Raw genomic sequence first — 21,531 nt, 5'->3', positions numbered from 1 at the left:
GTCCTGCCCATTTTGATTAATCGATTTCAGTTCTGTTGTGACTGGGATTCGCTGAAAAAAATTAGCTTATGGATCAACATAAATGTATGTAACTAATTATGGTAAACGTTAAAAAAATACTCCCATATCTTCAAGTGAATCAATATTGTTTTGCTAAAATAATTATATTTAATTGAGATTGATTGGTTTACCGAGCAGTCAACCCCGATTGGCCTAGAGAGCTGTCAAACCATTCCAGTGGCAGTGCAGCAAGTTTGGTTGTGAAGACCCAGCTTTTCCACGTAGTGTGTTTACTAAGTACAGCTTGTCGGCCTGTTTATGTGTTTAATTTGTGTATATTAGGAACCATATAGCTACCTTTTGAATTAATAGTTTTTGGTTTGAATGTGTCTCACGTACTGGAATGTCAAAATATAGTAGTTTTCCAATGTCTTGTAAATGATTATTGGTCATCACTGTTGGGCAGTTAGCTTATCAATTGAAATTGCACAGGACTCCATCTTGAAACTCCTAACAGGTAGGGTATTTTCGCAGTTCTGTTTGATCCAAAAAGTTGTGTGCAATGTTAGTTTGCTAGCTGATGCTTCAAAAACCCAGTAATGGCTATTTTCACACCGACGCTATGTGTTGTCAACGATGTAAACTAGGGCATAACTAGCTAGCCGACCTGTCAAATGTATGACTGAGCCTAACTACGTTAGCGTGATAAAGTAGCTAAGTAACTAACGTTATCTGTCTCACCAAGAAAAACGAGTTAATGCTAGCTAAATCGTTGGCCATGACAGTTCGCTAGCTATTGAATTATACAGCAAGCCACTTATGTAGCTAACGTTAGCTGTCTTATGTAGATAGCTAGCTACTTTAACTAGCTAGCTACATTGTAACGTCATTGGTGTTAATCCAATGAACGTTACTTTATCTACTTTGCCAACCTGTATGATTCATCACATGATTGGTGTTAATTTAATTCACCTGCAGTATTAGGAATATTCTTGGTTGACATTCCGCTGTCTGTTCATGTTGAAAATCAAGTGATAATCCCAACATGCAGGCCTTTATTACTTAGCCAACTAGTTATCTGGACTATCCTTGCTAATCATCAGATGCCAGGCCTGTACCTGACTAGCTGAGTAGCTAATTTAGCTAGCTTGCAATATTGCTGCTAGGTTATCAATTGGGCCATAGATGTGTTAAAGGGATAGTTCACTTAAATTATTAAATGACACATTGGTTTCCTTACCCTGTAATAGTCTTTGAACAAGGTATGACGGCAACTAAGTATGAACTGCCCTTGCATTGTTTCCACATGTTGACGTTTTAGCATTTGTGGCACAAATCCCATTCAATTCATGGGACCAGGGTGGAAAATGAACACTCACCAAATGCGGGTGGATTTTGGCATTAGCGGGTAAAACTGTCTATTTCACATGGCTGACATTTTTTTTTTTTTACAAAGAGCACATATGTGCCTTAGTTGAAAAATGTAGGTGCACACAAAGAAATGTAGCAACACAATGAAACATTTAAGCTATTAAAACTAGAATCCTTAATTTTGTAGGTGCACTGTTGCTCCTAAATACAAATACAAATAATGTCGCACAGCAAAACATTTAGGTGTGTATGTGAGTAAAATGGTCGCACTGTAGAGCCCTGTTTCACCAGCCACTTTGGCAGGTGGTCAGTCACAAAGAGCATTTGGAAAGCCCAAATGTAGAAGTTGGTTGAATTATCCCGAAAGGCTACTAGAGTTGTTCCATGTCATTTCAGCAAGCCATGGCACCCACTGTCTAAGATTGTTCTGGAATCCTCTGTACTGAAATGGTTAAGATTGGTATTCCTGAAACTTATTTAGTTGAATTTTTGTTTTATCTCAGAAATGAAGCTAATTGATTGCACACAAATTGGCCATTTTAAATTATAGGATTTCAGATAATATTCAATAAATATTGTACCCAACATCCGATTTGGAGCAAACGTCTTTCTACTAATGAGTAAGACATGGGGTAATCCCCAAAAATGGGCAAAAGCAACCCACGGACCCCCCCACAACCCATGCCAATCCCACCCTAACGACCAGTATACAGAATAAGTTCTCTTTCAGAAAATGTGTAAGAAGTAGAGGTCGACCGATTAGGATTTTTCAACGCCGATACCGATTATTGGAGGACCAAAAAACGCCTATACCAATTAATTGGACAACTTTTTCAAATGTATTTGTAATAATGACAATTACAACAATACTGAATTAACATTTATTTTAACTTAATACATCAATAAAATCGATTTAGCCTCAAACATTGAAACATCTTCAATTTGGTTTAAATAATGCAAAAACAAAGTGTTGGAGAAGAAAGTAAAAGTGCAATATGTGCCATGTAAGAAAGCTAAAGTTTAAGTTCCTTGCTCAGAACATGAGAACATATGAAAGCTGGTGGTTCCTTTTAACATGAGCCTTCAATATTCCCAGGTAAGAAGTTTTAGTTTGTAGTTTATTATAGGAATTATAGGACTATTTCACTCTATACGATTTGTATTTAATTTACCTTTGACTATTGGATGTTCTTATAGGCACTTTAGTATTGCCAGTGTAACAGTATAGCTTCCATCCCACTCCTCGCCGCTACCTGGCCTCGAACCAGGAACACATCGAAAACAGCCACCCTCAAAGCAGTGTTACCCATGCAGAACAAGGGGAACAACTACTCCAAGTCTCAGAGCGAGTGACGTTTGAAACGCTATTAGCGCTAACTAGCTAGTCATTTCACATCGGTTACACCAGCCTAATCTCGGGAGTTGATAGGCTTGAAGTCATAAATAGCGCAATGCTTGAAGCATTACTAAGAGCTGCTGGCAAAATGCACTAAAGTGCTGTTTGAACTAATGCTTACGAGCCTGCTGGTGCCTACCATCGCTCAGTCAGACTGCTCTATCAAATCACAGGCTTAATTAGTAATAACACACAGAAATACGAGCCTTAGGTCATTAATATGGTCAAATCCAGATACTATAATTTCAAAAACAAAACGTTTATTCTTTCAGTGAAATACGGAACCGTTCCGTATTTTATCTAACGGATGGCATCCCTAAGTCTAAATATTGCCGTTACATTGCACAAACTTCAATGTCATGTCATAATTACGTAAAATTCTGGCAAATGAGTTTGCAATGAGCCAGGCAGCCCAAACTGTTGCATATACCCTGACTCTGTGTGCAATGAACGCAAGAGAAGTGACACAATTTCACCTGGTTAATATTGCCTGCAAACCTTTCTTTTAGCTAAATATGCAGGTTTAAAAATATATACTTCTGTGTATTGATTTTAACCTGTTAGAGCTCTAGGGGCGCTATTTCATTTTTGGATAAAAAACGTTCCCGTTTTAAGCGCGATATTTTGTCACGAAAAGATGCTCGACTATGCATTTTGTCTGTAAGTGCCCCAGAACTCATTCTACAGGCAAAACCAAGATGATGCATCACCCAGGAATTAGCAGAATTTCTGAAGCTCTGTTTTCCATTCTCTCCTTATATGGCTGTGATTGTGCAATGAATGAGCCTACACTTTCTGTCGTTCGCCCAAGGTCTTAGCAGCATTGTGACGTATTTGTAGGCATATCATTGGAAGATTGACCATAAGAGACTACATTTTCCAAGTGTCCGCCTGGTGTCCTGCGTCGAATTCGGTGCGCAATTGCCAGCTGCTTCTACTTTACCATTTGATTCAGGGGAGAAAGCATGTGTCCAAGAACGATGTATCAATGAAGAGATATGTGAAAAACACCTTGATGATTGATTCTAAACAACGTTTGCCATGTTTTCAGTCGATATTATGGAGTTAATTTGGAAAAAAGTTCGCGTTTTGAGGACTGAATTTTGGGATTTTTTTTGGTAGCCAAATGTGATGTATAAAACGGAGCTATTTCTAATATACAAGGAATCTTTTTGGAAAAACTGAGCATCTGCTATCTAACTGAGAGTATCCTCATTGAAAACATCAGAAGTTCTTCAAAGGTAAATGATTTTATTTGAAGGCTTTTATGTTTTTGTTAATGTTGCGTGCTGGATGCTAACGCTAATGCTAACGCTAAATGCTAAGGCGAAATGCTAACGCTAGCTAGCTACTTTTACACAAATGATTGTTTTCCTATGGTTGAGAAGCATATTTTGAAAATCTGAGATGACAGTGTTGTTTACAAAAGGCTAAGCTTGAGAGATGGCATATTTATTTCATTTCATTTGCGATTTTCATAAATAGTTAATGTTGTGTTATGCTAATGAGCTTGCTGATAGATTTACACAATCCTGGATACAGGGGTTTTTTCATAGCTAAACGTGACGCAGAAAACGGAGCGATTTGTCCTAAACAAATAATCTTTCAGGAAAAACTGAACATTTGCTATCTGAGAGTCTCCTCATTGAAAACATCTGAAGTTCTTCAAAGGTAAATGATTTTATTTGAATGCTTTTCTGTTTTTTTGTGTAAATGTTGCCAGCTGAATGCTAATGCTAAATGCTACGTTAGCCATCAATACTGCTTGTTTTGCAATGGTTGAGAAGCATATTTTGAAAATCTGAGATGACAGTGTTGTTAACAAAAGGCTAAGCTTGAGAGCTAGCATATTTATTTCATTTCATTTGCGATTTTCATGAATAGTTAACGTTGCGTTATGGTAATGAGCTTGAGTCTGTATTCACGATCCCGGATCCGGGATGGGGAGATCAGAAAGGTTAAGAAAGGCATTGATGTTTATGGTTAGGTACACGTTGTAGCAACGACAGTCCTTTTTCGCGAATGCACACTGCATCGATTATATGCAACGCAGGACACGCTAGGTAAACTAGTAACATCATCAACCATGTGTAGTTATAACTAGTGATTATGATTGATTGTTTTTTATGCGATAAGTTTAATGCTAGCTAGCAACTTACCTTGGCTTCTTACTGCATTCGCATAGCAGGCAGGTGGTTAGAGCGTTGGACTAGTTAACCGTAAGTTTGTAAGATTGAATCCCTGAGCTGACAAGGTAAAAATCTGTCGTTCTGCCCCTGAACACGGCAGTTAACCCACCGTTCCTAGGCCGTCATTGAAAATAATGTGTTGTTAACTGACTTGCCTCAATAAATAAAGTTGTAAAAAAAGAAATCGGCAAAATCGGCATCCAAAAATACAGATTGTTATGAGAACTTGAAATTGGCCCTAATTAATCGGTCATTCCGATTTAATCAGTCAAAGTATTGTTAAAATGCTTAAAAGACAGTGATTGGAATTGTGTTGAATTGGGTTTGGGGAAATAAAGAGACTGTAACAAGGTTTCCATGCAACCTTTTTCTGTGAGTAAAGTACATGTTGGATAAAAAAATGTCACAACAGGCCTGATGGAAACAGCAAATTTGTTGGTAGACTTTCAACGGAACAAAATACGCTAGACAAATCAAATACAGTGGGGCAACAAAGTATTTAGTCAGCCACCAATTGTGCAAGTTCTCCCACTTCATAAGATGAGACCTGTAATTTTCATCATAGGTAGTACACTTCAACTATGACAGACAAAATGAGAAAAAAAATCCAGAAAATCACATTGTAGGATTTTTTATGAATTTATTTGCAAATTATGGTGGAAAATAAGTATTTGGTCACCTACAAACAAGCAAGATTTCTGGCTCTCACAGACCTGTAACTTCTTTAAGAGGCTCCTTTGTCTTCCACTCGTTACCTGTATTAATGGCACCTGTTTGAACTTGTTATCAGTATAAAAGACACCTGTCCACAACCTCAAACAGTCACACTCCAAACTCCACTATGGCCAAGACCAAAGAGCTGTCAAAGGACACCAGAAACAAAATTGTAGACCTGCACCAGGCTGGGAAGACTGAATCTGCAATAGGTAAGCAACTTGGTTTGAAGAAATCAACTGTGGGAGCAATTATTAGGAAATGGAAGACATACAAGACCACTGATAATCTCCCTCGATCTGGGGCTCCACGCAAGATCTCACCCCGTGGGGTCAAAATGATCACAAGAACGGTGAGCAAAAATCCCAGAACCACACGGGGGGACCTAGTGAATGACCTGCAGAGAGCTGGGACCAAAGTAACAAAGCCTACCATCAGTAACACACTACGCCGCCAGGGACTCAAATCCTACAGTGCCAGATGTACTGGCTTAAGCAGAGGGACACATGCTAAGGCCCGTCTGAAGTTTGCTAGAGAGCATTTGGATGATCCAGAAGAAGATTGGGAGAATGTCATATGGTCAGATGAAACCAAAATATAACTTTTTGGTAAAAACTCAACTTGTCGTGTTTGGAGGACAAAGAATGCTGAGTTACATCCAAAGAACACCATACCTACTGTGAAGCATGGGGGTGGAAACATCATGCTTTGGGGCTGTTTTTCTGCAAAGGGACCAGGACGACTGATCCGTGTAAAGGAAAGAATGAATGGGGCCATGTATCGTGAGATTTTGAGTGAAAACCTCCTTCCATCAGCAAGGGCATTGAAGATGAAACGTGGCTGGGTCTTTCAGCATGACAATGATCCCAAACACACCGCCCGGGCAACGAAGGAGTGGCTTCGTAAGAAGCATTTCAAGATCCTAAAGTGGCCTAGCCAGTCTCCAGATCTCAACCCCATAGAAAATCTTTGGAGGGAGTTGAAAGTCCGTGTTGCCCAGCAACAGCCCCAAAACATCACTGCTCTAGAGGAGATCTGCATGGAGGAATGGGCCAAAATACCAGCAACAGTGTGTGAAAACCTTGTGAAGACTTACAGAAGACCTTTGTCCTCTGTCATTGCCAACAAAGGGGATATAACAAAGTATTGAGAAACTTTTGTTATTGACCAAATACTTATTTCCACCATAATTTGCAAATTCATAAATCCTACAATGTGTTTTTCTGTATTTTTTTTCTCATTTTGTCTGTCATAGTTGAAGTGTACCTATGATGAAAATACAGGCCTCTCTCATCTTTTTAAGTGGGAGAACTTGCACAATTGGTGGCTGACTAAATACTTTTTAAATACTTTTTTTTGGCGGAAAATAAAACAACCTTACAGTGAAATGCTTACTTACAAGCTCTTAACCAACAATGCAGTTGAACGAAAATAAAATTGAAATATGACACAAAATTAAGGAGCAACAATAAAATAACAGTATAGCTGTAAACTATACAAAGCTTAAATTATTGTTAATCTAACTGCACTGTCCAATTTACAGTATCTATTACAGTGAAAGAATACCATGCTATTTTTTGAGGAAAGTGCACAGTTATGAACTTAAAATGTATTAATAGATCAATTCGGCACATGTGGACAGTCTTGATACAACATTTTGAACAGAAATACAATGGTTCATTGGACCAGTCTAAAACTTTGCACATACACTGCTGCCACCTAGTGGCCAAAATCTAAATTGTGCCTAAACTGGAATAATAGTGTGACCTTAATCTTGCATTTCGAAAATGATGAAAAAGCAAACACAAGAAAACACAAAGAAAAATCTTATATTTTACCAGATCTAATGTTATATTCTCCTACATTAATTTCACATTTCCACAAACTTCAGTGTGTTTCCTTTGAAATGGCATCAAGAATATACCATTTGCTACAGGCAGTTAGATTTGAGTGTCATTTTAGACAATAATTTAAAAAAAAGTGTCCGATCCTTATTAAGAAGCCCTTTGACCTAGACTTAGCACTCCGGTACCGCTTGCCATGTGGTAGCAGAGAGAACAGTCTATGACTAGGGTGGTTGGAGTCCTTGGCAATTGTTTGGGGGCATTGGCAAGTTTTGGGGCCTTCCTCCGACACTGCCTGGTATAGAGGTCCTGGATGGCAGGAAGTTTGGCCCCAGTGATGTACTGGGCCGTACGCACTACCCTCTGTAGTGCCTTGCGGTCAGAGGCTGAGCAGTTGCCATACCAGGCGGTGATGCCACCCGTCAGGATGCTCTCGACGGTGCAGCTGTATAATTTTTTGAGGATCTGGGGATCCATACCAAATCTTTTCAGTCTCCCGAGAGGGAATAGGCATTGTTGTGCCCTCTTCATGACTGTGTTTGGACCATGATAGTTTGTTGGTGATGTGGACACCAAGGAACTTGAAGCTCTCAACCTGCTCCATTACAGCCTCATCGATAAGAATGGGGGCGTGCTCGGTCCTCCTTTTTCTGTAGTCTACAATCATCTCCTTTGTCTTGCTCACGTTGAGGGAGAGGTTGTTACCCTGGCACCACACTTCCAGTTCTCTGACCTCCCCATAGGCTGTCTCATCGTTGTCAGTGATCAGTTGTGTCATCGGATAACTTGATGGTGTTGGAGTCGTACTTGGCTATGCAGTCGTGGGGGAACAGGGAGTACAGGAGGTTAACTGGGCACGCACCTGAGGGGCCCCTGTGTTGAAGATCAGAATGGCAGATGTTGTTACCTACCCTTACCAACTGGGGGTGGCCCAGTTTCCTTTTAATCCAGGTGTGAAAGGGCAGTGTGAAGTGCAATAGAGATTAGATCATCTGTGGCTCTGTTGGGGTGGTGTGCAAATTGGAATGGGTCTAGGGTTTCTGTGATAAGGGTGTTGTGAGCCATGACCAGACTTTCAAAGCACTAAATGGCTACGGATGTGATTGCTATGAGTCTGTAGTCATTGAAGCAGGTTACCTTGGTGTTCTTGGGCACAGGGTCTATGGTGGTCTGCTTGAAACATGTTGGTATTACAGACTCGGTCAGGGACAGGTTGAAAATGTCAGTGAAGACACTTGCCAGTTGGTCAGAGCATGCTCGGAGTACACGTCCTGGTAATCCGTCTGGCCTTGTGAATGTTAGCCTGTTTAAAGGTCTTACTCACATTGGCTATGGAGAGCGTGATTACACAGTTTTCTGGAACAGCTGATGCTCTCATGCATGCTTCAGTGTTGCTGGCATTGAAGCGAGTATAGAAGTTATTTAGCTTGTATGGTAGACTTGCATCACTGGGAAGCTCGCGGTAGTGCTTCCCTTTGTAGTCCTTAATAGTTTGCAAGCCCTGCCACATCTGAAGAGCGTCAGAGCCGGTGTAGTAGGATTCAATCTTAGTCCTGTATTGACGCTTTGCCTGTTTGATGGTTCGTCGGAGGGCATAGCGGGATTTCTTAAAAGCTTCCGGGTTAGCGTCCCTCTCCTTGAAAGCGGCAGCTCTACCTGTTGTAACTTTAATGTGTTAGAGTTAATGTTTAAGTTTATTCTTTGAGCTGTATCTAAAGATATTTCTTTAGATTTATTTGCATATGTAATTGTATTGGGTTGTGTTGAATTACGCTTTTTGACTGCAAGTCCCAGAATGCCTTGCGAGAGGAACGAGAGAGAACGCGCCAATTATGTGCAGGTGCAGTGATTGTGGCTGACTTTCCGACAGCATCTTACCTGCATGGCTCTGTACCAAAACAAAGTTGTTAAATGTAACGTGAACAAGTATTATTACTAAAAAAGAAGCTTTTGTATCAAACCTGACATCCTGAGTCATTACTTTGAAGTTAGTTAATCTAAAACTACCCTTTTGCTCAGTGTGGATGTTGCCTGTAATCCATGGCTTCTGTTTGGGGTATGTACGTATGGGGACGACGTCATCAGTGCACTTATTGATGAAGGCAGGGACTGATGTAGTGTACTCCTCAATACCATCGGAAGTATCCTGGAACATATTCCAGTCTGTGCTAGCAAAACAGTCCTGTAGCTTAGCATCTGCGTCCTCTGACTTCCTTATTGAGCGAGTCACTGGTACTTCCTGGTTTAGTTTTTGCTTGTGAGCAGAAATCAGGAGGATATAATTATGGTCAGATTTGCCAAATATAGGGCGAGGGAGAAATTTCCCTGCATTAAAGTCCCCAGACACTAGGAGCGCCGCCTCTAGATGATTGTTTTCCTGTTTGCTTATGGCCATATACAGTCGTGGCCAAAAGTTTTGAGAATGACAAATATTAATTTCCACAGTTTGCTGCTTCAGGATTTTTAGATATTATTGTCAGATGTTACTATGGTATACTGAAGTATAATTACAAGAATTTCATAAGTGTCAAAGCCTTTTATTGACAATTACATGAAGTTGATGAAAAGAGTCAATATTTGCAATGTTGACCCTTCTTTTTCAAGACCTCTGCAATCTGCCCTGGCATGCTGTCAATTAACTTCTGGGCCACATCCTGACTGATGGCAGCCCATTCTTGCATAATCAATGCTTGGAGTTTGTCAGAATTCTCTTGAGGATTGACCACAAATTCTCAATGGGATTAAGGTCTGGGGAGTTTCCTTGCCATGGACCCAAAATAATGTTTTGTTCCCCAAGCCACTTAGTTATCACTTTTGTCTTATTGCTAGGTGCTCCATCATGCTGGAAAATGCATTGTTTGTCACCAAACTGTTCCTGGATGGTTGGGAGAAGTTGTCTCGGAGAATGTGTTGGTACCGTTCTTTATTCATGGCTGTGTTCTTAGGAAAAATTGCGAGTGAGCCCACTCCCTTGGCTGAGAAGCAACCCCACACATGAATGGTCTCAGGATGCTTTACTGTTGGCATGACACAGGACTGATGGTAGCGCCCACCTTGTCTTCTCTGGACAAGCTTTTTTCCAGATGCAGCAAACAATCGCAAAGGGGATTCATCAGAGAAAATGACTTTACCCCAGTCCTCAGCAGTCCTCCAAAGGTCTACGCCTCACTGCGTGCATATGCACTCACACCTGTCTGCTGAACTCACACCTGTATGCTGCTATTCCTGAGCAAACTCTGTACTGTGGTGCCCCGATCCCGCAGCTGAATCAACTTTAGGAGACGGTCCTGGCGCTTGCTGGACTTTCTTGGGTGCCCTGAAGCCATTTTCACAACAATTGAACCTCTCTCCTTAAAGTTCTTGATGATCCAATAAATGGTTGATTTAGCTGCAATCTTACTGGCAGCAATATCCTTGCCTGTGAAGCCCTTTTTGTGCAAAGCAATGATGACGGCTCATAACCATGATTGACAGAGGAAGAACAATGATTCCAAGCACCACCCTCCTTTTAAAGCTTCCAGTCTGTTATTCGAACTCAATCAGCATGACAGAGTGATCTCCAGCCTTGTCCTCGTCAACACTCGCACATGTGTAACGAGAAAATCACTGACATGATGTCAGCTGGTCCTTTTGTGGCAGGGCTGAAATGCAGTGGAAATGTTTGATTGGGATTCAGTTCATTTGCATGGCAAAGAGGGACTTTGCAATTAATTGCAATTCATCTGATCACTCTTCATAACATTCTGCAGTATATGCAAATTGCCATTATACAAACTGAGGCAGCAGACTTTATGAAAATTAATATTTGTGTCATTTTCAAAACTTTTGGCCACGGCTGTACAGCTCATTGATTGTGGTCTTAGTGCCAGCATCGGTTTGTGATGGTATGCAGACCGCTACGAAGAATATAGATGAAAACTCTTGGTAAATAGTGTGGTCCACAGCTTATCATGAGAGACTCTACCTCAGGCGAGAAAAACCTTTAGACTTGCTTAATATTAGATGTCATCCCTCGTCTTACTGGAGGCAGCTGTTCTATCTTGCAGATGGGTCGAGTACCCCGCCAGTGGTATGTTATCCATGTCGTTCAGCCACGACTCGATGAAACGTAAGGTATTACAGTTTTTAATGTCTCGTTTATAGGATATCCTTGATCGGCGCTCATCCATTTTGTTATCCAATGATTGCACGTTGGCTAATAGGACTTATGGTAGAGGGGGTTTACTCACTTGTCTATGAATTTTCAAAGGCAGCCTGACCTCCAGAACCCCTTTCTCCGTCTTTGCAAATGATGGGGATTTGGCCCCGTTCCCGAGAAAGCCGTTATATCCTTCGTCGGGATTCGTTAAAGAAAAAAATCTTTGTCCATTTCGGGTTGAATAAATGCTGTTCAGATGTCCAGAAGTGATTTTCGGTCATAAGTAGGGTTGACCATTTTGGGGAATATTCAGAGGTGGAAACTCTCCGTGGGAATTAACGGGAATAAAAACAAATGAATATTAATAACATTTAAATTTAGATGTTTTTTGCATTGGATATATTTACCATATCATATGGAGACAGAAACTTAAACATTTTACCTTATCATAAGTAGACATAATTGCAAATGATTAAATCCTTCCAAAAGAAATGTAAAAAACAATTTCGTTACGAATTTAACTTTAATTAAATGAGTTGACTCTTCACATGGGATGATTTCGCTGAACAACAAAATGGAATATTGTTTGATCCCCAATGTTCCATCACATCTCCCAAAAATGTTTTCAACATAAAATGATAGTCCAGAAACGAAATCTTTGGTTGTCTTCCTCTCAGGCATGTCTTCTCCCTGTACCTCCTCAATGTCCACTTCTTGAATATCTTGAACATCAGACTCTGATTCCTCATCTACACTGTCACTTTCCAACCTTGTTGAGGATGGCTCGTTGTCATGCTCAGAAATCCTCATTTGCCCTATTGGCCACCTATTTTTCAACCCTTGTATTGGTCTGCCTGTTGTGCACTTTGGTGTGTGTTCCCAAACAAGGACCAGTTGTGCTCTGAGGCGTCTGATGTTGGTGGGATTTGGAGGATGATGTAAGCAACAGGGGGAAGAGCCTCAGATCCACCAAGTCCCTTCCACCAGGTGGCTGATGAGATATGTTGGCGTGACTGCCATATTGCATCTCCATCCCAAAGCCTTTGCTTGGAAATGTACTTCACCAGACTGCCAAGAACCATGCCCTTATCCAGGCCAAGGTGGCGAGACACGGTAGTGATGACACCATAGGCCTTGTTGATATCTGCACCAGACAGGATGCTCTTGCCAGCATACTTGGGGTCCAACATGTACGCTGCAGTGTATATGGCCTTCAGGCAGAAGTCTTCATGCTTTTTGATGCATTTCAAAACTGCAATTTCCTCTGCTTGGAGCAACAGTGATGTGGGCCGGGCAGTACGTACTTCTTCTTTTACGTCTGTAAGCAGAGTCTGAACATCAGACAGGATGGCATTGTCTCCCTAAATCCGTGCAATGGCTACTGCTATAGGTTTCAGGCTGCTTTACCACTCTCTCCCAAAATACATGATCCAGGAGGATCCTCTCGATGGGGTTGTCCATATCGGCATAGTGTTTTGCAATTGTAGTAGTATTGGGTTTAATGGTAAATCGGTTGTTCTACCTCATTAAGCACAAGATTATTTTGACACCACCATCTCTGATTGTTCTGAAACTGATTGTTAGAAACAGATAAAATTTGCATTCCTGCAACATTATTTAGTGCCAGGCCCACCCAAAAGGTCTTTATTCCAGACTTTTGTAATGATCATGCTGTTTAATCAGCTTCTTGATATGCCACACCTGGCATGATTTAGACATGAGGAATCCAAAGATATGGTCAAAGCCACCCATGTTTTTTTTTCACTCCAATACCTTGACTTTGTTGTCCTTAAGCCAACTTTGGAAGTATGCTTGGGGTAATTGTCCTTTTGGAAGACCCATTTGCGACCTAGCTTTAACTTCCTGACTGATGTCTTGAGATGTTGCTTCAATATATCCACATTTTATTTCCTCATGCAGCCATCTATTTTGTGAAGTGGCAGCAGAGCACCACCACAACATGATGCTTCCACCCCCATGCTTCACGGTTGGGATGGTGTTCTTCGGCTTGCAAGCTTACCCCTTTTTCCTCCAAACATAACGATGGTCATTATGGCCAAACAGTTCTATTTTGGTTTCATCAGACCAGAGGACATTTCTCCAAAAAGTACGATCTTTGTCCCCATGTGCAGTTGCAAACCGTAGTCTGGCTTTTTTATTGCGATTTTGGAGCAGTGGCTTCTTCCTTGTTGTGCGGCCTTTCAGGTTATGTTGATATAGGACTCGTTTTACTCTGGATATAGATACCTTTGTACCTGCTACCTCCAGCATCTTCACAAGGTCCTTTGTTGCTGTTCTTGGATTGATTTGCACTTTTCACACCAGTACATTCATCTCTAGGAGACAGAACGCGTCTCCTTCCTGAGCTGTATGACTGCTGCGTGGTCCCATGGTGTTTATACTTGCATACTATTGTTTGTACAGATGAACGTGTTACCTTCAGGCGTTTGGATTTGCTCCCAAGGATGAACCAGACTTACAGGTCTACAATGTATTTTCTGAGGTCTTGGCTGATTTTCTTTTGATTTGTCCATGATGTCAAGCAACGAGGCACTGAGTTTGAAGGTAGGCCTTGAAATACATCCACAGGTATGTCTCCAATTGACCCAAATGATGTCAATTAGCCTATCAGAAGCTTCTAAAGCCATGACATTTTCTGCAATTTTCTGAAAAATGACTTGTCATGCACAAAGAATATGCCCTAACTGACGTGCTAAAACTATAGTTTGTTAACAAGCATTTTGTGGAGTGGTTGAAAAACGAGTTTTAATGACTCCAACCTAAGTGTATGTAAACGTCCGACTTCAACTGTATGTTAGCATTTTAAAGCTTCATGTCAAAATCATCCTAAAGTATCTAAAAATGGATTGTGTACCTCAATGGTTACTTAGATGATTTTAGACATATTTCAACTAAATGTTGCAGGAATGCTAATCTGGTGTTTCTAACAACAGAAACGATTTCAGAACAACCGGAGATGGTGGGTGTGATGGCTTGCTGAAATGACATGGAACGGCCCAAATGTCACTTACCACACAACATATAAAGCTCTTTCATGATCATTTTATTGACAAATTTGACTGCCATGCAATTCATTATTTTGTTAGGCTTGTCATATTTTAGTCCCTAGCCCATTTCTCCTAGATTTTGGGATTGTAGGAAAAGTCTTCATAGGATAATTGCATAGGGATAGCCCCCTGAGAGCAGCCACGTATTGTCAGGGGTCGCGTTAACGCAGGGTTTTGCGTTTTTCACTCAGAAAATGAAAGAGAGAATGCAGAAAAAATATCTTGCTACGTTTTGTAACATAAAGTGCTTCTTATTGTAAATTCTGCTTGGCTTCAGTCAGGATTCTAGGGCTGTCTCTGACAAAAATAGCTCTGAGACTCGAAATTGAGCTCGGGTGCATCCTGTTTCCATTGATCATCCTTGAGATGTTTCTACAACTTAATTGCACCTGTGGGTAAATTCATTTGATTGGACATGATTTGGTAGGGCACACACCTGTATTTAAGGTCCCACATTTGACAGTGCATGCCAGAGCAATAACCAAACCAAGTGGTCGAAGAAATTGTCTTTAGAGCTCCGAGACAGGATTGTGTCGAGGCACAGATCTGGGGAAGGTTGCCAAAACATTTCTGCAGGATTGAAGATCCCCAAGTAAACAGTGGCCTCCATTCTTGAATTTTTTTTTTATGTAACCTTTATTTAATGACTAATTTTTCAGTTTCACAACATACTGTGATGCGCCTCAAGAAAGGAGGGGTCTATTCGTGTTGTAACCAATGATAAATGATTCTGATATTGATAGCAATGGGGACACCGTGTGGAAGCTGTAGGCGTTTACAGGGGGTTCGCATATATTTTCTCTCGTCTTAAACAATTCATTGAATGGCGGACTAATATTTTTGTTTTGTTTTTGGTAAACAGTTTTACCAGGGATTTTTACTCCTAAACACGTTCTGTTATAGCCACAGACCAAATTTAACCAGTTTTAGAAACTTCAGAGTGTTTTCTATCCACACATACTTATCATATGCATATACTATATTCCTGGCATGAGTAGCAGGACTTTGAAATGTTGCGCGATTTTTAACAAAAAGCTGCGAAAATTCGCATCATCCATAACAGGTTTTAATACTTTGTAGCGCCACCTTTTGCTGCGATTACAGCTGTAAGTCGCTTGGGGTATGTCTATCAGTTTTGCACATCGAGAGACTGAATTTTTTCCCATTCCTCCTTGCAAAACAGCTCGAGCTCAGTGAGGTTGGATGGAGAGCATTTGTGAACAGCAGTTTTCAGTTCTTTCCACAGATTCTCGATTGGATTCAGGTCTGGACTTTGACTTGGCCATTCTAACACCTGGATATGTTTATTTTTGAACCATTCCATTGTAGATTTTGCTTTATGTTTTGGATCATTGTCTTGTTGGAAGACAAATCTCCGTCCCAGTCTCAGGTCTTTGCAGACTCCATCAGGTTTTCTTCCAGAATGGTCCTGTATTTGGCTCCATCCATCTTCCCATCAATTTTAACCATCTTCCCTGTCCCTGCTGAAGAAAAGCAGGCCCAAACCATGATGCTGCCACCACCATGTTTGACAATGGGGATGGTGTGTTCAGGGTGATGAGCTGTGTTGCTTTTACGCCAAACATAACGTTTTGCATTGTTGCCAAAAAGTTCAATTTTGGTTTCATCTGACCAGAGCACCTTCTTCCACATGTTTGGTGTGTCTCCCAGGTGGCTTGTGGCAAACTTTAAACGACACTTTTATGGATATCTTTAAGAAATGGCTTTCTTCTTGCCACTCTTCCATAAAGGCCAGATTTGTGCAATATACGACTGATTGTTGTCCTATGGACAGTCTCCCACCTCAGCTGTAGATCTCTGCAGTTCATCCAGAGTGATCATGGGCCTCTTGGCTGCATCTCTGATCAACCTTCTCCTTGTATGAGCTGAAAGTTTAGAGGGACGGCCAGGTCTTGGTAGATTTGCAGTGGTCTGATACTCCTTCCATTTCAATATTATCGCTTGCACAGTGCTCCTTGGGATGTTTAAAGCTTGGGAAATCTTTTTGTATCCAAATCCGGCTTTAAACTTCTTCACAACAGTATCTCGGACCTGCCTGGTGTGTTCCTTGTTCTTCATGATGCTCTCTGCGCTTTTAACGGACCTCTGAGACTATCACAGTGCAGGTGCATTTATACGTAGACTTGATTACACACAGGTGGATTGTATTTATCATCATTAGTCATTTAGGTCAACATTGGATCATTCAGAGATCCTCACTGAACGTCTGGAGAGAGTTTGCTGCACTGAAAGTAAAGGGGCTGAATAATTTTGCACGCCCAATTTTTCAGTTTTTGATTTGTTAAAAAAGTGAAATATCCAATAAATGTCGTTCCACTTCATGATCGTGTCCCATTTGTTGTTGATTCTTCACAAAAAAATACAGTTTTATATCTTTATGTTTGAAGCCTGAAATGTGGCAAAAGGTCGCAAAGTTCACGGGGGCCGAATACTTTCGCAAGGCACTGTATATAAATATATAAATAAATAAAAAATCTCAGTTTATATTGGCGCGTTACATGCAGGAATGTTTTGATTCCAAAACATCCTGTGATTTTGCAGAAATACTCACAATAAACATTGATAAAAGATGCAAGTGTTATTCACAGAATTAAAGATAAACGTATCCTCTATGCAACCGCTGTGTCAGATAAAAAAATTAAAAAAAACTTCACGGAAAAAGATTAATCTGAGAACGGCGCTCAGAACCCAAAGAAATAGCCGCCATTTTGGCGTCAACAGAAGCTACAAAAAACACTATATATTCACTTACCTTTGAATATCTTCATCAGAAGGCAGTTCCAGGAATCCCAGTTCGACGACAAATGACTGATTTGTTCCATAAAGTTCCAAAAAGCCCATCATTTAGCCACTTGTTGTTAGCTTGTTCATCCCAGCATTCAATCCTCAAAAAGCACGAGCAATTCCAAGCCCCTCCTTTATAGTATAATCATACAACCAGAATCTAAAGATGGTGACATCTTCCTAGGAAGTGCATGCTCATCCATATCTAAGATGGACATCAAATGGCACTGTTTTCAAAATTGAGTTCTCACTTCCTGTTTGAATTTCTTCTCAGGTTTTTGTCTGCCATATGAGTTCTGTTATACTCACAGACATAATTCAAACAGTTTTAGAAACTTCAGAGTGTTTTCTATCCACCATTAATAAATAATATGCATATATTCCCATCTGGGAAAGAGTAGGAGGCAGTTTACTCTGGGCACGCCTTTCATCCAAAAGTGAAAATGCTGCCCCCTAGCCCCAACAGGTTTTAAGAACAAATTCTTATTTCAGTGACTGCCTACCAGGGAACAGTGGGTTAACTGCCTTGTTCAGGGGCAGAACAACAGATTTTTACCTTGTCAGCTCGGGGATTCGATCCAGCAACCTTTCAGTTACTGGCCCAACGGTTACTGGCCTATCCACTAGGCTACCTTCCGCCCCATTCTGAAATGGATGAAGTTTGAGCTGGCCGCCCGGCCAAACTGAGCAATCGGGGGAGAAGGGCCTTGGTCAGGGAGTTGACCAAGAACCCGATGGTCACTCTGACAGAGCTCCAGAGTTCCTCTGTGGTGATGGGAGAACCTTCCGGAATACAACCCTCTCTGCAGCTTTTTTTCAGGCCTTCATGGTAGAGTTGCCAGATGGAAGCCACTCCTCAGTGAAAGGCACATGACAATCTGCTTTGAGTTTGCCAAAAGGCACCTAAATGACTTTGACCATGAGAAACAAGATTCTCTGGTCTGATGAAACCAAGATTGAACTCTTTGGCCTGAATGCCAAGTGTCACATCTGGAGGAAACCTGGCACCGTCCCTGCGGTGAAGCATAGTAGTGGCAGCATGATGCTGCTGGCATTTTTGTCAGCAGCAGGGACTGGGAGACTAGTCAGGATCGAGGGAAAGATGAACAGAGCAAAGTACAGAGATCCTTGATGAAAACCTGCTCCAGAGTGCTCAGCTCCTCAGACTTGGGCGAAGGTTCACCTCCTCACAGGACAACGACCCTAAGCACACAGCCAAGACAACACAGGAGTGGCTTCAGGACACGTCTCAATGTCCTTGAGTAGCCCAGCCAGAGCCTGGACTTGAACCCAATCGAACATCTCTGGAGAGACTTGAAAATAGCTGTGCAGCGATGCTCTCCATCCAACCTGACAGAGCTTAAGAGGATCTGCAGAGAAGAATGGGAGAAACTCGCCAAATACAGGTGTGCCAAGCTTGTAGCGTCATACCCAAGAAGACTCGGCTGTAATCGCTGCCATGAATAGTTCAACAAAGTACTGAGTAATGGGTCTGAATAGTTTTGTTAATGTGATATTTCAGTTTTGTATTTGTTACATTTGCTAAACATTCTAAAAACCTCTTTGCTTTGTCATTATGGGGTATTTTTTTTAAACATAACTATTTGATCAATTTTAGAATAAGGCTGTAACATAAATGTCAATGGGTCTGAACACTTTCCAAATGCTCTGTTATAAACACCCTATGTCTTAATACAATCAACTATATATGCATTGAGCTTGTCTGATGCGTTAAGCTCTCTGTTTGATGAAATAAGACACAAATGACTCTAGGGAGCCAGAGATAATAGATTACCAGAATATATATATTTTTTTTAAACTTTCCTGACCATCCTCCTACCACTCGCTCAGATTCTTCCATTACTCTTCTGAAGTGGCCCGTAATAGGCTATACGAGGAGTCGTCAAACTTTCTCATGTGGAATGCCAATTTATCGATCTGCATGCCAGTTATGGTTTTCAAATGCACATTTTTGTGGAACAGTTTCACTTATTTTATATTGTCTTTGTATCGCAAAATCATTGTCATATGGGTAATCAAAATTCTATCTAAATGAAAATGATAGAAACGTAAAATAATATTGCCTACAAAGCCAACAAATGATAACATTGCAGCCTACAGGTAGAAAATAACCTGATTTTAAAAAACAACAACATAAATGTCCTTAAAATCACATTGTTGTGGACAGGCCATGTAGCCAAACTTTAAACGTTGTATCAACTATTATCTTGGTTCCAGCCTGAAGCTCCTTGCTACATTGTACAATATATTATGGGCCCTCAGTTTCCCTTGCCAGTGAGCTCGGGACAGACACTGCTTTAGTCTATTTGCGCAAGGGATAAGAAGTAATCAGGTAGGCCTATTTTATTCCATTGGATCAGAGCATTACATTTTTCCTTTTCACGCTAAGTGGTTATCGAAAAAGAAACAGTTGGAAAGATTGACAATAATTCCTCAACGTATTTGAACATTCTCAATGGATGTAAAAATAGACTTCGTGCTTCAGTTGCACTTCTCAACTCAGATGAAATATCTTTGCCTTCCTCATTAGATCATGAAGACAGCCTCTGACTGATGTGTGGGCTACTTTTCTCTTACTTTCCTCGGGTGTAGTTTTACCAAAGTTTTTTTCAAAAAATACCTTTCTCATTGTAAGCTAATTTACTTACGCCAAATAGCTTTGCTCTTCTGTTATCTGATGAAAACGATTTTCTGACAAATGTGTTGCACTGATGCAGGACTCTCCAACCCTCTTCCTGGAGAGCTTACTGTCCTGTAAATTTTCACTTCAACCCAAATCTATCACACCTGATTCTAATAATTAGCTGTTGATAAGCTGATTCAGGTTAGTTACAACTGGAGTTGGAGCAAAAACCTACAATACAGGATGGTATCTCTCCAGGAACAGGGCTGGAGAACCCTGCACTAATGTATTTTGCGTGAAGAAAAATGATGGTTGCACACCCCATATCACTCTATTGAAGCAAAAACCACTGACTTTCAATATAAAACGCAGGTGAAATGGTTTAAAACTAGGCTTGGGCAGTATACTGTATATACTGTATACCAGGGTATTTGGAAATTGCCACTAGATGGGTTTTCCATACCGTTGAAATGATTTATTTGAAGTTTTTCAACACATTTGAATATTTGTAGGTACCTTTTTAAGTAAATACCTGCAGTCAACTTGTGCAATACGTTAGGAGATGAAGAAGATTGTGTTCTTCAATTCACCTATCACATTATGAAGCTTACCGTAGTTCCCCAGAACAGTTGAGCTAATCACGTGTTTGTTTGTAAAAAGCACAACGGGAGAAAGCAGGAGCAGGTGAGTCCTGCTGTATATTGATGGTGGTCACATTTTTATATTGAAAGGCAAGTGTTTTTTTGCTTCAATGGTGTGAACAGGGAAGTGTAACTATAGTTTTCCATAACAGAAAATACATTAGTACAACACATTGATTTAAGTCAACTACCACTAGTCCTTTAGGAACATTTCAATGTGGTATTGGTAATCAACAACAGTTTATATTTGGCCTTTTAGGTGAATTTGTCTCCCAGTGTCTGTTGGAAAGCAGACTAAACCAGGTTTTCCTCAAGGTTTTTGCCTGTGCTTAGCTTTATTCAGTTTATTTTTATCCTTTAAATGCCGATGACAAGCATACCAATAACATGACACAGCCACCACCAAACTTGAAAATATAAAGTGGTACTCAGTGATAATGGATTTGCCCCAAACATAAATTGAATTTCTATGCCACAAATGTTGCTGTTTTAATTTAGTGCCTTATTTGAAGCAGGATGCATGTTAAGGAAACTTTGTATTATGTACAGGCTTACTTCTTTTCACTCTGTCGTTTAGGTTAGTATTGTGGAGTAACTACAATGTTGTTGATCAATCCTGTTTTCTCACAGCAATTTAACTCTAACTGTTTTAAAGTCACCAATTTCCTCATGGTGAAATCCCTGAGCGGTTTCCTTCCTCTCCGTCAACTGAGTTGGAAGG

General features: G+C 40.6%; 1 protein-coding gene across 4 annotated transcripts in view; it reads left to right on the top strand.

The window, feature by feature from the left end:
• Window positions 1–237: 237 nt before the first annotated feature.
• LOC110502410 (Golgi-specific brefeldin A-resistance guanine nucleotide exchange factor 1) overlaps window positions 238–21,531 on the top strand; it is a 125,220-nt gene continuing 103,926 nt past the window's right edge. For all 4 annotated transcript variants that reach the window (XM_021580428.2, XM_036959755.1, XM_036959756.1 and 1 more), the window contains exon 1: window positions 238–517. In XM_021580428.2, the coding sequence (XP_021436103.2) occupies window positions 439–517 (79 nt within the window). In that variant the 5' untranslated portion in view covers window positions 238–438. The remainder of the gene's footprint in view (window positions 518–21,531) is intronic.

Source organism: Oncorhynchus mykiss, chromosome 23, assembly GCF_013265735.2.
Source record: "Oncorhynchus mykiss isolate Arlee chromosome 23, USDA_OmykA_1.1, whole genome shotgun sequence".
Classification (NCBI taxonomy): domain Eukaryota; kingdom Metazoa; phylum Chordata; class Actinopteri; order Salmoniformes; family Salmonidae; genus Oncorhynchus; species Oncorhynchus mykiss.
Note: the sequence above shows the minus strand (reverse complement) of the source record. Positions and strands in the feature narration are given on the sequence as shown.